This window comes from Ambystoma mexicanum, chromosome 8, assembly GCF_040938575.1.
Source record: "Ambystoma mexicanum isolate Mex_15411 chromosome 8, UKY_AmexF1_1, whole genome shotgun sequence".
Lineage (NCBI taxonomy): Eukaryota > Metazoa > Chordata > Amphibia > Caudata > Ambystomatidae > Ambystoma > Ambystoma mexicanum.
The window spans coordinates 1,066,260,988-1,066,275,933 of NC_090929.1; the positions used below are offsets into that span (position 1 = coordinate 1,066,260,988).

The window sequence follows — 14,946 nt, forward strand, 5'->3', positions numbered from 1 at the left end:
ACACTTTAAATGTTAACAAATCAATCCCCTATATTAGGCACACAAATAAAAATGAAAATAATGAAAAGATGTGTGCCAAATAATTCAAGGGGGGTCATTCAGAGTTTGGAGGCAGCATGGTGCTATTAACACCATGCTGCCTCCAAACACGGGTCCGGGTCTGCGGAATGGGGACTTACCGCGACATTCCGACCTGTGCGGACCCAGTAAGTCCCCATGCCAAATACCATTCCCCATTCCCATTTGAGCCCCCATAGGGCCAAATGGGAATGGGGCTGGCGCTAATAACGGGCCCGCAAATTGCAGGCCCGTTATTAGCTCCAAGGTCCATTAACGGGTCCCACTAAGAACGGCTGGTCAGACCAGCCGTTCCTGGTGGGACCCGCTAAGAGACCTTGGAATAGGGCGAAAGGGGGTTAACGGTCTTCATCCTTACCGGTGCCGTTAATCCCCTACTGCCCAACTTGGAATGACCCCCAAGGTCTTTGAGTGCCGATATGGCGGATTCTATCACCATAAATAATAACACATGGTTATTTTAGTGCACAAGAGCCGAGTGGGGAGAGAGAATTCTGACATGATCTGTTTCTCTGTTCCCTTATCCCATACGCGATGACAGCCTCCAGGGTATACAAACCTCAAGACGTACCAGAACACAAAGCACACTGCTTGTTACGTCTTGCACTGTGCCTGGAAACAGGACAATTTGAAGGACAATCGATCATTATAAAAGATGTGACAGGAGCAGATTTCCCATATGTAGATAACTATATATAGGAGGGACAAATGATTAATGATGTTAAAGCATGTTTGATAGTATCTCCTAGTAAAATGCCGAAATATAGCTTGAGACGTCAGAAAAGAGGAGTGGTCCAGGTAGTGGCTCATGAAATATTAAGATGCAGAGATGCCCAGGGAGGGCCGATATATTATTGTTTTAACAAACCATAATTACAAATAAATGGAAAAGCATTTTCTTGGGGGGAATGGATTGACGGAATAATGGGATGCATAGCAGAGGCCTTTGTGATGTCATCAATAGATGCAATAAAAATGCAGATACGTTATGCCATGAAGTATGGAAATGAGCGGCCACATTTTTGACATATGTGGAAGGTGAAGAAGGACCACTCCATATAACTAAAATGAAGGAGTCAAGGTTATGTTTTAGAAATTATGGCAGTGAAAAGAGGCAGAAATATGGAGTGCAAGTGCACAATGGATATACATACTTAAGTGATGAAAGGCCTCTTACCATAAAATGCAGAACGAGGGGAATCTATTTTTCTGCTATATCAATGGCGGCCTATGATGACATAACAGATGATCATAAATTATTCAATAGACCAACAGTGTTCTTTACGTACTTCTTTGCTCCCACATTGCAGGAAAACATGCTAAGTGATTACAAATAATCAAATGAGAGTTATTGCAAACTATTAAAGCAAACTTGAAATGCTTTAATGCCATAAAGGAAGAGCTGAGGGCGATCCGTCTCGTGACTCTCCAAAACAGGTATGTCTTTGATCTGATAACAGCCATAGAAGGATGCGTGTGTGAACAAATTGGACTTTCTTGCTACACATACCTTCCCTCCCAAAATGAGGAGAATGAGACCCTCTCAGAGGCCATAGCCATGTTAACAGTTCTGCACACAAAAATGGTGGAAGAGATGAACGAGCATGAAAATGATGACTGGTTCAACTGCTTGTCCTCTTGGCTACCCACCTGGCTGACTTATGCATCTAAGATACAAAAGGCCATATTATTACTGATACTACTGGTCTTCTGCATCCTAAGAATAGCAATAAATGGTTGCAAAAAGGCTGCCCTAGGAGCAGTTGGAATGAAAATAGTAATAAATGTAGAAACTCTTGTACATGAGCACACCGAAACTGATGATCTACCTGATATCTATGTAAAGGAACGTCCCTTTACCCCTCGAGCTTCAAAATCTACTTATCCCCCTGATACCCTTGTAATTATATCATATGATGGGTATATTGTAACTCCACTGGGCTGCTTTATGAGCTGGAGCATGGATGAGCACATAAGAAGTGCAGGCACTTTGAGGGGGGTGACTAACATATGGACCCCAAAATACCTTATGCAGGGGAGGGCACAAAAGAAGGTGTGATCAGGGACTCCACCAGTGGGGGGAGAGTGTTTAGGGACAGATGAATGTACTCTCAATAGCTATCAACTCTCCCCAGTCAATATGGTAAAGGTGAAAAGTGTTATTCACTGAGGCAACCATTCCGCCCATGTCCCATGCAGGTGCAGCAATTGATGAACATGATGTGAGCTAAACATAGTGAGAATGGAAAAGTTAATAGTAAAATATAGGCAAAATCTTATTTTATCTTAACTTTTACACTATGTTTGTAGAAAGGCGTAAATTCCTCCCCAAATAAATGATTGCGGGGGGCATTTATATTGGATTGCTTTGGAATCTGCCTGTTTTTATCAGGTGGTAATTTTAGGCGTGTTTCATAGGCTTTCCATCACCTTCACTATGGCCGATACAAGATCCTTTGACATAATGATAATATAAAGACCATCATTCTGCTATGCTAACCGATCAATGGTGCCCTGCATCATGTTTCCTGCAAATGACAAAACAGTTCTTTATCTGCAGAATCCTCCTTTATAAAGAAACCTGATTCCTGCCTGAAGGACCTTCATATTTAAAACTCCAGATATCAACCATGCCAAAAGATGACCTTCCACTTACCTGAACCTGCACAATCTCCCTTGTCTCCTTTTTGGGCTGGTGAGCCCCGATCTCCTTTTGAGCCTTGATTTCCATCCACACCTGGAATTCCTTGTGGGCCAGCTTTCCCTGGAGGGCCCTGGAGGCCCCTCAATCCTTGCAACCCTAGACATTATTCGATAGACACAAAACAAACTGAAATATGTGCATTCGTCCATACAGAAATAATATAGGCACAAATGGTACAAATGTATCTTTCTAAATGAAAAGGCATCTATTAGTTTTGTGACATTTTGGACACCGGATGAGGGGCTGCCTGAAGACCTAAAAAGTTTGGCCCATAAACTAATAGAGTTCTGGGGCTGTTTTCTGGCTAGAACCATATCTCGTAATTGAAAACACATTCTGATGCCTGACATGTAAACCTAAAACACTATAACATTTTACATCATGCCATTCCCAAGAGGTTCCATATTCTACAGTCAAATCCTCCACAAATTGAGAATGCAGAAGTGAGTTTGCCTGAATGTCGACTTACCATTTTTTTTGCATTGAAATTCCCCTGAAGTTGACTCCTAAATGTCAACACTATGATATTTTGACCAATGGGTTTTCTTTACATATTCACAGCTGCAGGTTTTCCTCATTTTTTGCCTTTTATGCTGGTTCCCCCTCTATTACCTCATTTAACTCGTTAGCCCTAGTGTATCCCCAATGCCCCATTTTAGCTAGTGGTGAGTGACTCACTAATTCTAATCTACACTAAGTATTAAGAGCATATTTTCACAGCTTTTGTTTTTGTAAACACATATTTTTTTCCCACATTTTATAATTACTACAGTAGTGGTGTGATCATTATATATTTTCCTATAAATCGCATAGGTTTGTTTAACGTATTATTCAATTTAACTGTTCCTAAACCCATGCCATTAACACTGTCTCTTTCAGTTCTGAACATTTTCGTCTTTTAGGCTTGATGCATGTTGGAATTCAATATTTAAACAACTTGACTATTTCCGTAGTCGCTAGGCAGGTATTCCTATTTTGTGTTGATGACTTTTGGACATGATACCTCCCAACTGCTTTCACTCAATGACCAGTATTCACTGACACTTCACAACTACATGCAAATTATTCCAGTCCACCCTATGAAGTTTTTTTCTTGCATTTAGCAAGTAAACCAAAGACGCTGATGTCCACGGTTGGGTTATAGATTTAACCAAAACACAAACCACATACACACAACTCTATTCACATGAAATGCAAAGTCAATCAGACGAGAATTTTTAAGTATGAAAGAACTTGATCTAAATGTGTAGCAAGATTTACATTAAGCTCTTCCTTTCAATAAACCACGCTAGATCCCACTGATCCCAGTAACTACTGTGCCCTAACAACAGTCCCTTTCATCCTAAAGATTCTGGATAGGACTGCTTACATCCAAGTACAGAACTTCCTATAATCTAATCACATCTTAGGGATGCACCAATAGAGGCTTCCCACCAGGAGATGGCACTGAATCAACCTTACTGGATTTAAAAACACAGCTGGATGATCTCAGAATTCAGGGTAAACCAGCATTCCTCATGTTGCTGGACCTCTCAATGGCCTTTGACCTGGTCGACCACCAAAGGATCTGTCTCCACCTCAAAGCCTCTGCCAACTTCTCCTTGGATGCTACCACTTGGTTCACCTTTTTCTTTGAAGGTAGATCCATGAGAGTGTTTGCAGAGGCAGCCACCGCCCCTGCTACACCCATAGGTTGTGGGGTCCCACAAGGTTCTTGCTTTTCCCCCACCTTATACAATGTCTTCACCAAGTCACTTTTCGACCTCATCCACTCCATCAGCATATCATGCACCAACTATGCCGATGACACACACATTCTCATCCTTCTGTCAGGCATCTACGAGGAAGATTCCAGATCTCTCAACAAAACGCACCTGACAATCCATGCATGGATGGCCACTAACTATCTTTACCTAAATGATAACAATACCAAGCTTCTGCTGGAGGGCTCACCAGCCGTGCTAAAGAATCTCAAAGCTCAATACATGTTCTTCAACAAAGATGGCCTACTCATTCCTGTATCCACCACAGTGAAAACTCTGGGAGTCCACCTGGATGCCACCCTCTAGCTAACAAGGCAAGATAATTCCATCGCTTACTCGGCCGCATACATGTCCAAGTTGATCAACGCTGCCAGGCAATTCCTCACACCAACCAACTGCCTCACCGTTGCACAAGCAATAATTGCATCCAAGCACAACTACTGCAAAGCTTTATATACAGCTACCTCTAAGCAGAATATTAATAGGATGCAGGTGATCCAAAACAATGCCCTACGTTCTGCCCTGAACATCCATAAAATAGAACATATCTCTGCAGCAGGAAGAGAGGCCCATTGGCTCCCTATCCGAGAAAGGATTATCTTCAAAACCCTCATTATCGCACATAGATGCCTGTCTCATTCTGTTCCCCTCTACTTATCACAAAGAATCTACAGAGTCAATTCATCCAGACCAATAAGGGCAGCCTACTCTCACTGCCTTGCCAAACCCAAAATACAAACGAGCCAGAGGAGGAATCTCCAGCTTCACTACGGTGGCTGTTGATAACCAGAAAATACTCCCACTCGCCATAAGAGTGGAGAAATGTTACAGGGCTGCCCGTAAAGCCCTGAAAACATGGCTGTTTGCCTAACTACTCTCACTGGCCCCTGAGCACTTCTGAGATCTTTGTATGTATGTATGCTGTGTCTTTTTTCCCTATGTCCCTGCATTAAGTGTAACTGGTTGCAACAGAGCGTTGATGCCCTTGGCGCTTTACAAATTCAAAAAATAAATAAGTAAAACGAAATATTAAAAGATCTTAATTTTTCAATAAGCCTGGATATTTCCAGTAGTCACTTGTCTTTAGCATGGTCATTTGGCAATAACTGCAATTTAAAATATCATCAAATACATCTTGTTCTGCCTTGCTGCCATCAAAATGAGGTCACATTTACAGGTGATTGCGGATTAAGACATTGTGGAGCATTTTTATCCATGCCACTGCGCCACACTGCACCCGTTTCCCAATGTGGAAAGGAAATTGCCAAGAATGGAGGCATAGCCCCTGTGCGCACTAAGTTTGCAAAATTGTGCAGAGTTCATAACACATCAATGAAGCTGCACGCCCTGCCAAAAACACAGGCAAAGTGGTGTAAAAGCAGGCACTGGAAACACGTCCACAGAATGGCTAACATCTGAAAATGCCCCTAAATACAGTTTCCTAATCAAGGGCAACTTTCAAAGTGCTGTTTTGGCACTAAATTCAGTTATTTTCCCCAGTGAATTATTTAAAGGGAAGTGTGATGGAATAATGGATCCACAAGGCAGTCAGTGGAGTCCAGGCATCACAGCTTGACAGCTTGACAGCTGCCAAAAGAAATTGGCTGTAAAACTTAGCTTAAATGTATTTCTTTGTTCTGAAAAGTGGCAAAAGTATGTTGGTGAAGGGCTAATTCGATTAAAATTGTTAAATCCTTTATACTCTGTACTTATATTTTATATGTGAACTGAAAAGATGTTAATGTCACAGAGTCCAGTCTGAAGCCAATCAACATGTGAACTCTGATGTGACAGGGCCTGCCGTGGGAAAAATGACATCTCCTGTTGACACTTCCTTGAGAACAGGAAGACTAATGACTGTTAATGGGTCACGCATAATCCCAGCAAGCCACTCAAAGGAGTTGCATTGACATTTGTCTGCTGACTAATCAAAGAATCAAGGACATGCTGAGAATTGGCCTCTGCCAGGAGGAGCAGGAAGTGGGGGAGGTTCTCAGTGAACTTCAAAGGATCGGCCATCTGCTCACTTTGGGAAGCAAGTGAAAGAAAAACCTGGACTGGATTTTGAATGGAAATATCTTGTTTTTGCCTAAGAACTTTATAACATTTAACATGACAGCCAAAATAAGTAGAAAGGTGAAAATTACAAACTTATAAGTCTGAACTCATGCTAGACAGTTGAAGAGGTGGTAGGAGTTTTTACTATATAAGGAGCCAAAGATACACTAAAACACTGATTGCGGCAAAACTATTAATGTTGAAAGCTTAAAAATGGTATGTACACAATCCACTGATCCACGCCCAGAGGTGTATCGAATTAGAAATAATGAATCCAAACTGTTCTCGGTAAAATTGATGACAATCCATAAAATGACTAATAGAGCTCTCACAAAGATGGACATTGAATGTAAATGTAGACAATCAAATGTGAAAGATATGTGTCTAATCTTGTGAGGGTACATAATGGAACAAATGTACATTTGTGCAAAAGTATGTCTTGTGTAAAAATCTAGGTGGGAGTAAGATGACAGCTCTGTTTAAGCTGCCAACCAAAATGAAGCATACGCCTGTAACCAGTCAGAGATAGGGAGGTGTGTTCTGAAGTTCTGCCCATGCCATAAAATGTATAATGAATAAATATAGGAAGGACTCAACTCAACTCTAGACTCAAGACTACACACTGCTTCCAAAACACCCTGCTTCCAGAACCCATCCAGATGTCCGCGCAGCACCTTATTCTTGAACTTTTCATTTGTAGCTGACTCCAGAATTCTTTGAGAGACCCATATTTCATTGCAGAATTCAGACTGTAGCATTGCAAAATTATTGGTAGCCTGACCCAATTGCAGAAATCCCAAACCTGAAGGAATTTAATTTTAATTCAGCTTGGCTGGCTACCACTAGGCTTGACCACTAAAAACTTATATCGGGCTATCCACCGCATCCAGTCACCAGAAGGAGCTTTCCAAATCCAGTCTGAGGTGCAGTCCCAACTTGACCAGAACCACGCCGATGACCTAAATCCTTCCAAAGGTGCCTATTTGCCGGTGGACCTGCCCAATACATGACCAGAACTGACGGTCCAATTTAATAAATTATTCTGTGAGTATTAATAGGAAGAACAGTGACCCATAATATCTTTGCATTGTATGATCCCTATTTCAAACCTATCCCATCTCAAATTCAGAACCATCGACTTGCTAGAACTATTTGTGCGCTGATTTCTTGTCTCGTCTGAAGAAGCAGAGTATCCACAGCAGGCGGATTACGCTGATCACGTGACTGTAAGATCCTTCTGTGGCATTCCAAAACCACAGTGCAAAACAGTGCGATTCTCCGGTTATAGCCAAAATCGTGCAAGGAAAAGTTTGCCGCGATTTTACAATTTTAAAGGTTTTACACCTGTGAAATAGCTTTAAATTGTTTCTTACTTGGACTTTGAGATTTCAAATGCTTTCTTTGGACTAAATTATTGTCTGTGACTGAGTGCAACTGTTCAAAGCGGCTCCCATAGGAATTTATAACAATTTAAGTATTTTTGATCGCATTTGGTGTTTTTGCCCAGGCCATTTTTAAGATATATTAAAAGCCATGCTGACAGCTGAAAAGTAAATTCCGTTTTTCTCTAGTGTTTGATGGGGGAAGGTGGGACTGATATTCTGTTTGATTTGTGCTATTCCTTAATACCTGCTCTCTCCTCACATCTATTTAATTGCCTATTGGGGGTTTGAGGGGTGTTGCAGGGGGAACCTCTAACCATAGTGCCATCTTTCTAAACCAACACAAAAGTATTATTTTCTGTACTGCATATGTTTTTGGTGCTCATTACTTGATTCAAAGTGTATTAAAGATATTATTCTGTGTTCTGTCACCCCGTTGATGATTGTTGTTTATGTATTTAAAATGTTATCACAATATATTTTAATAGGTAATAAATATGTACCTTTGCACACTAGCCTGATTCCTGGTTCAGTGTGTCCAGGGGGGTCTCAGGAGAAGGGTGTGATATGAGTGGTATATCATTCAGACTGCACACTACATGCTGGGCGAGACTTGGGTGTGTGCCAGATTGAAATCACTTACAGCTTGGAGGCTCGTCGCAGGATCCTGAATTAGACATACCACTCATGACAGTCTAACACAGTGGGCTAGGTGACGGGGTACATACACCTTGTTGGGTCAGCATACTGTGCTACATTGTGCAAGCACCCCTCAAAATAAATAATCAAAGGAGTTGGGCCTGTTTGCAAAAGTAAAGTAACTCTGAGATAAGCCAGAAGGAAATTAATTTTTCCAGAATGGCGACCCCAGTGGAAATCAATATTGCAAGGGAACACCCACTGCACAAATTGTTTGTCAGGGGTGAATGGCTAGAATAGGACGAACAGGTATGGCTGCAGGGAATAAAACAAGAAGTCACAGAAATCAACCTTAATACCTGGCAGGATAGGGGTCCATTACATCAAGCACTCAGTGCACTGTACATGACCCCTAAAATAAAAGAGGAGCAATGCAAAATTGCCAAAATAGCGGGTTACCTGTACCTCCACATAGGAGTCAAACAGGAAAAGTACGCAGACTATGTAGATTTCACAAAGAGTCAAGGGGAAGCACTGCAGAAAATGCAGAGCAATCTGGACTCTGCAGAGCAAAGGATAGCAAGGAATCTGAAACAGAGGCTAGGCAGTATGCCACCAAACTCCAAGAAGAGCTGGCCCCTGCAAAAGAATGCAGAACAAGATGCCCAGGTACAGACACTGCAAAAAGAGTGTCAGGAAATGCTTGACCCTTTAAAACAGTCAACAAAAGCTGGCACAACAGTTTCATTTTAAGAGAGCATGCACAGAGCAGGTAGTCACATTACAGAGCCACACAGAATCCTTAAAAGAGGAAAATAATAAATTAATTATCAAAGACCTAGAATCCCAAGCAGAGTTTGATGAGGAGCGCCAGAAAGCTGGGGCACTTAAAAAGCAGAGGGATGACCTGGCTGCACAGAGGGCCACTCTAAGTCAGGAGAGGGACGCCTTAGGCCAGGAAGTCAGCCATTTAAAAACAAAGTTAGAGGAAAACCACCTGGCCCTTCAGGAGTTGGGTGAAATCAAAACTGATTATGGAAAGCTGTTAGAGCACACCAGGTGGGTGGAGGATGCTCTGGCAAAGAATAATCAGACCAGTAAGGACCAATCTCAGGAGGTGAGTCTCCTGCAGCAATCATTGGCCCAATACTCCCAATTCAGGCAGGAAGCACAGAGGGTTAATGAGGATCTCTGTGAAAAGAATGACAGGCTCCACAAACAGATAGCCATGCAAGAACAACTCAGAGACCAGTAAGGCCTTAATAGAGGAGCAAAAAGGTCAGATTCTGGCATATCATCAGGAAATAGGGGCTGAAAAAGATGAGGACTTTAATCCCTTCAATTCCATGGACTCTGCCACCTTCATGTCCACTGGCTCATACGAACCAAGGGCCACAGAGATGGCAGACTTCAACACAATGGGAAGCATGGGACTGACAGGTCAGCGCCTCCCAGAAGTGGATGGGCGGGCATCTATGTACAGGTTCCCAACTATTAGGGCCAGCCTCTCTGATCAGGGAGACTCCAGTGAGGGGAGGGTCAGAGAACTGGATCCACAGATATATCACCTACCAAGAGATCAGTCAGTCAAACTTTGTGGGGAATTCCATGAAAATAGGCCCACAAAGAGCATCTTAAAAACCTCTTCCCGGCTAGGACAGTGGGGGGCGGGGGTACCCAGCCAATCCTGGGAGCAAGGGAGAGTCAGAAGACACTTCTGAGCACCACAGGTCTCAAGTCACTAGGCCGCCACATCTACCAGCCATTCCCAAGCTCACAGAATCAGGGAGAGCCTAGAGGATCAGACAGCCACCTCAGGTAGCAGTGCCTCTGAGTCAGAGGATGAGTGGACAAGGGTGACCAAAACTAAAAAGGCCAACAAAGTTAAGAGAGCCTTACTGAAAGATTCCCTGAAGCAAATCAAGGCTATTAGCAGCGTCATCACACCCTACCCTAAAAATGCCAAATATTCAGTTTGGGAGCACCTTGATCTGTTTGAGCAATGATTGGAGACTTTCCACCTGAAGGACAGCCAAAGTTGTATTCAGTATGTCAAGTGGACATTTTCACCTGAATTTGCGGGGCTGGAGGATCAGAACCACTTGAGATGGTCCACATATAGGGAGGCCATCTTAAAGCATTTTTCAATCCATAGAAACCTTCAAGAGGCCCGCAAGGCAGCCTACAACCTGCAATGTAGGGAAGACCAGGCTCCACAAGAATTTGTCCAAGAGCTGAAACGTGCCTTTGCGCAGACCACCAGGAGGGTGCGCACAGACAGCATGGAGTTCGTCAATACCTTCTTTCATGCTCTCCCTAAATACATTATGACCCAGCTGGTGAGGAACTTTCATGAGAAAAGATCACTAGACTGGGTCAATGAACAAGCAACCCGCATTTACAAAGTGCAGAAGCCACCAGAGAGTAAAAGTGCTAATAAAAACCCAAAACCAGCCAACACCCCTGCTGCTGCTAAGGTGGCAGAGGTAAAGGATGCCCCCATTTTAGATCTGGAGATTGGGGGGGGGGGCGTAAAAACCTTCCTGCACAGAATATTACCAACGAAAGACCCCGAAGGCCCTCGTCCAATCCCAAACAGGGGGTCAGGGAGGTAACCCCACAAATGGAACCCCTAAGTCCCCTGACTATATCAGCCCCTGTTACAAGGGCAACAGACCCATCCTGGGCTATGTATGGACTCCTCCAGCCAAGAGGGGGGGGATCCAACCAGACAGCTGCCAACCCAGGAAACTTCCCTCCTCACTTTCCCCAGGAGGGCAGTAATCCCCCAAATGCCAGGCTGAGTTTCTTTCCCCGGTACCCGCTAAACCTCAACCCGCAAAACAACCCTTCTTTCTTTCCCCACTTTCCTGAGCCCAGACAACCCAATCTGGGAGAGGGGAGGCCAAGGTTGGAGGGGTACCAAAACTATCCCAACCAAGAGTCTTATGGGAGAAGGGACAGTTACTCTTCCCGTGATCAAACCAGGCTAGACCAGAGGACCCCGTACCAGCCAGAGCGTGTGTCGCAAGTGGAACGCTAGGTCCAGAACTTGGCACAGGATCTGGGTCGCATGTTGAGGGTGCAGCAAAACCCTCCAATGACCATGGCGACTCAGAACTCCTCAAATCAAAGGTCTGGTGCCCCAGAGCAATGACGGGGAGAGAACCCTGACAACCCACCAGTTCCCAGGGAGGAAGCTGAGGGGGAAGTTGGGTGTAAAGCCTTAGAGGAAGCTTCCTTCCCCACTTGTAAAAAAAGCCCCTGGAAACCCAGGAACCAGAACCAGAATCTCCTGCCCCCGGAAGTCTGCAACCTAAGGAACAGATGGTGGGTAGGAGAAATAAAAAGCCTAGAAAGACCCATTTAGTGGAGGAGGTGTGAATCTTCCAATTTGAAGGAGAGGGGTCCTCAGTGTATTCTAGGAAAAGGATATTCTCCTTCAGGGATGGGGGAACCCCCCCCAAATAAAAATGGGTCCCAAGAGTTCCTGATCAAGACTGGGTAGATGTGGGGACAGAGTTAAGACCGCCCATTATCAAACTCCAGAATGACCAGCAAGAAAATCACCTTGTTCAAACCAGTTCTGGTGACGGCCTCCAAAAATGGGGCAGGGGGAGCCCAGAATCAGAACCAGGGAGCCCAAAACTCCACCCATATCCAATTGCCACCTTTTTCTTACAGGTTCCCAAGATCCCAAACATAATCCTGCCCAAATCACCCCACTGTCAGAATCCAAAGCAAAGAAATTAACCCACCAATTGGCCATAAATGCGCATTATCTTTGCCCCCTTGAGGAAAAGAAGGGAAGATTTTATGCCCCGGTCCAAATACAGGGTCAATGTACATTTTTGGCACTGGTGGACACTGGATCCCAAGCCACCCTTCTGTCAAAAAGGGCCTTTGATCAGCTGAATTCGGGAAGTGGGGAGAAATACCAAATCCCTCTCACCCTCCTTCCTGGACAACTTCAGATCTTCGATGGGAAGGAAATTCCTGTCAAGGGGACTGTGGATTTAGACATTAAAATTGGGCGACACGAGGTGAAGCACCCGGTCATAGTTGTGACTCCAGAGGGCACACCATGTTTACTAGGGAATGACATCCTGCGTAGATTGTCTCCCCTCATAGATTATGTAAACAAGGTCCTCTGGACCCAGACTAGCCAACCAATAAAATTAAAACAGAGTGTCAACCATGTTAATTTAAATGGCACATGCCACATGGTTGAACAAAAACCTGACCAAATTGAATTCCATTTCCAAAACAACCAAATCCCAGACGTGACAGTAATTGCAGTAGAACAACAAACTGGTGAAGGGAAGTCCTCTCTATTTCTGAAAATCAACCTTCCTTCCAGTCTCAAGTGGCATTCCACACTGGAAGGGAATACTTTGAAATTCTATACAAACTCACAATCAGAAAATCCCACTCCTATAGTCCAAAACGATGAGAAACCAGCTCAAAGCTTGGCCGACATTCAGAAAATTGGAGAACAGTTGTCCATCCCTATTCAGTTAAATGAGGGGAAGGACTCTGTTCTCGCCTTAGCGTATGTGAACAACGGTAAGAGCTTCATCAGCGAGGCTATGTTCCGCAAACTCCCAAAAGATCCAGCCATTCCCACATTTAAACTGTTAGACAAATGGGAAAATGACATGGAAACACCCAATTCCAAACATCTCCTGCCTAGCAGGTTTATGCTCAAAATGTCCATAGGCAACAAGAGCATAGTCCATAATTGTTGGGTCGTGCGAGATGTCCCTGCTGCATTTTATTTAGGCAGTGGCATTCTCAATGGCTTTGCCATTAGTTTGGACCTAATCAGACCCTCCAGTTTATAGCGATTTTGCGATCCCGCAAAATGCCGCAAAAACAGCCGTTTTGCGCAAAATGCTGCAAAAACTGCTGTTTTTGCAAAAAAATGCACATTTTTGAAGAAAACAAAATGCAATAGGCATGAAAGAAAGACTTTCCAAATGTTTAGCAAAGCAACTCCAGCTCTTAGCATCAATTATTAGCTTGTGGCTGTGCTGGTCCAAAAACGACCTGATCTCTATGATCTACACTTGTCTATTGCATGCAATTCTCCTTAAAACTCATAATGCTGCCGAATACAGCTCTTATTGAGATATTAATTCATTATTCATGTTAATGGCTTTTGCTGAGCTGGGATTAAGCCGGGTTAGGCATCAGAGAGCTGCATAATGTTTCTGTCTCTAATAAAGATGTCACCAATTTTGTGCCAGTAAGTGTAATGTGTCCGCCAGATTTAAGAAGATGAGCACTGCGCTAATAGTGCGCTGTATATCAGAGTTTTGTGCAAAACAATATATTGTGATCACCCCTCCACTGCACAGTAGAGATGTCAGTGCACACTAGAAGAACATTGGTCTGTGGGGTAGTGGGCCGGGGGCCCTCCGCTGCATTTCAAAGAGGATCAGAGGGCTTACAACAGAGTGGGTGAGGCCATCAGGTGCTACTTGCACAGTTGGTGGGGGCTGGGGTGGTCCTGGCTAGGAGACTCCTTGCACTCTTCCAAAGCCCCTTCTGGGCACTACAAAATGGCCACGGGTCATGGGTAGCAGTTATCTCGAGTGTCACTCAGAGTTTTGTTAGTCCCAATGCATTGTAAATAATGGGAAAATGATATGAGAAGCACACTTTATCGCTTTATGGGGATTGCCAGCATGCAAACGAGGGGACACTATGACAGAGCCCAGGGCTTTCCTGCAACAACTGTGGAGTGCAGCATTTGCAAGAGCCCTACTGTTTTTGTTATGCGCCCTAAACAATGCCTAATCCCTGCTTTCTCAAAATTGGAGTTGGGGGACTGAAAACAAAAACAAAAAAAAACTAAAAAGGGACCCTGCGGCGTCAGATCCATCCTGCGTTAGAGGGACTGATCTGACACCGCAGGGTTGGAGGGGAAGCTGCCGTGACCAAGCAGTTAACTAGGGAAGGGGGTGGGTTGGTGGTGAAAGGTAAATTATGGGTTGTTTGGCTGAAGTGCAAATCTATTCGCAGCAATATTGAAAAACTGTCCTGCCAAGTCAGAGACATCTGGGATTCTTCCTATTGAATTAATACAAAAGATACATAATAATAACACCCTGATTCGCTTTTAGCCTTGCATTCTGCCTCTTGCCTACAATGTGGCAATCTAACACCCTCCAGATAATACAAAATGTCCTGCAAAAGGTTTGGGCTGCAAAATTTGCAATTTCTTGCCGCAAAATTTGCCATTTCATGCCGCAAAATCCTGGAAGGTCTGCCTAATAAACTTCAAAGCCTGGTCCTGATTAGCGGTTAATCCCATGGA

The 14,946-nt window shown here is 43.8% G+C and overlaps 1 protein-coding gene across 1 annotated transcript in view; it reads right to left on the reverse strand.

Annotated features, from left to right (window-relative positions):
• LOC138472725 (pulmonary surfactant-associated protein D-like) overlaps nt 1–14,946 on the reverse strand; it is a 203,387-nt gene that overhangs the window by 112,419 nt on the left and 76,022 nt on the right. The window contains exon 3 of the mRNA XM_069611044.1: nt 2,735–2,878. Within this exon, the coding sequence (XP_069467145.1) occupies nt 2,735–2,878 (144 nt within the window). The remainder of the gene's footprint in view (nt 1–2,734; nt 2,879–14,946) is intronic.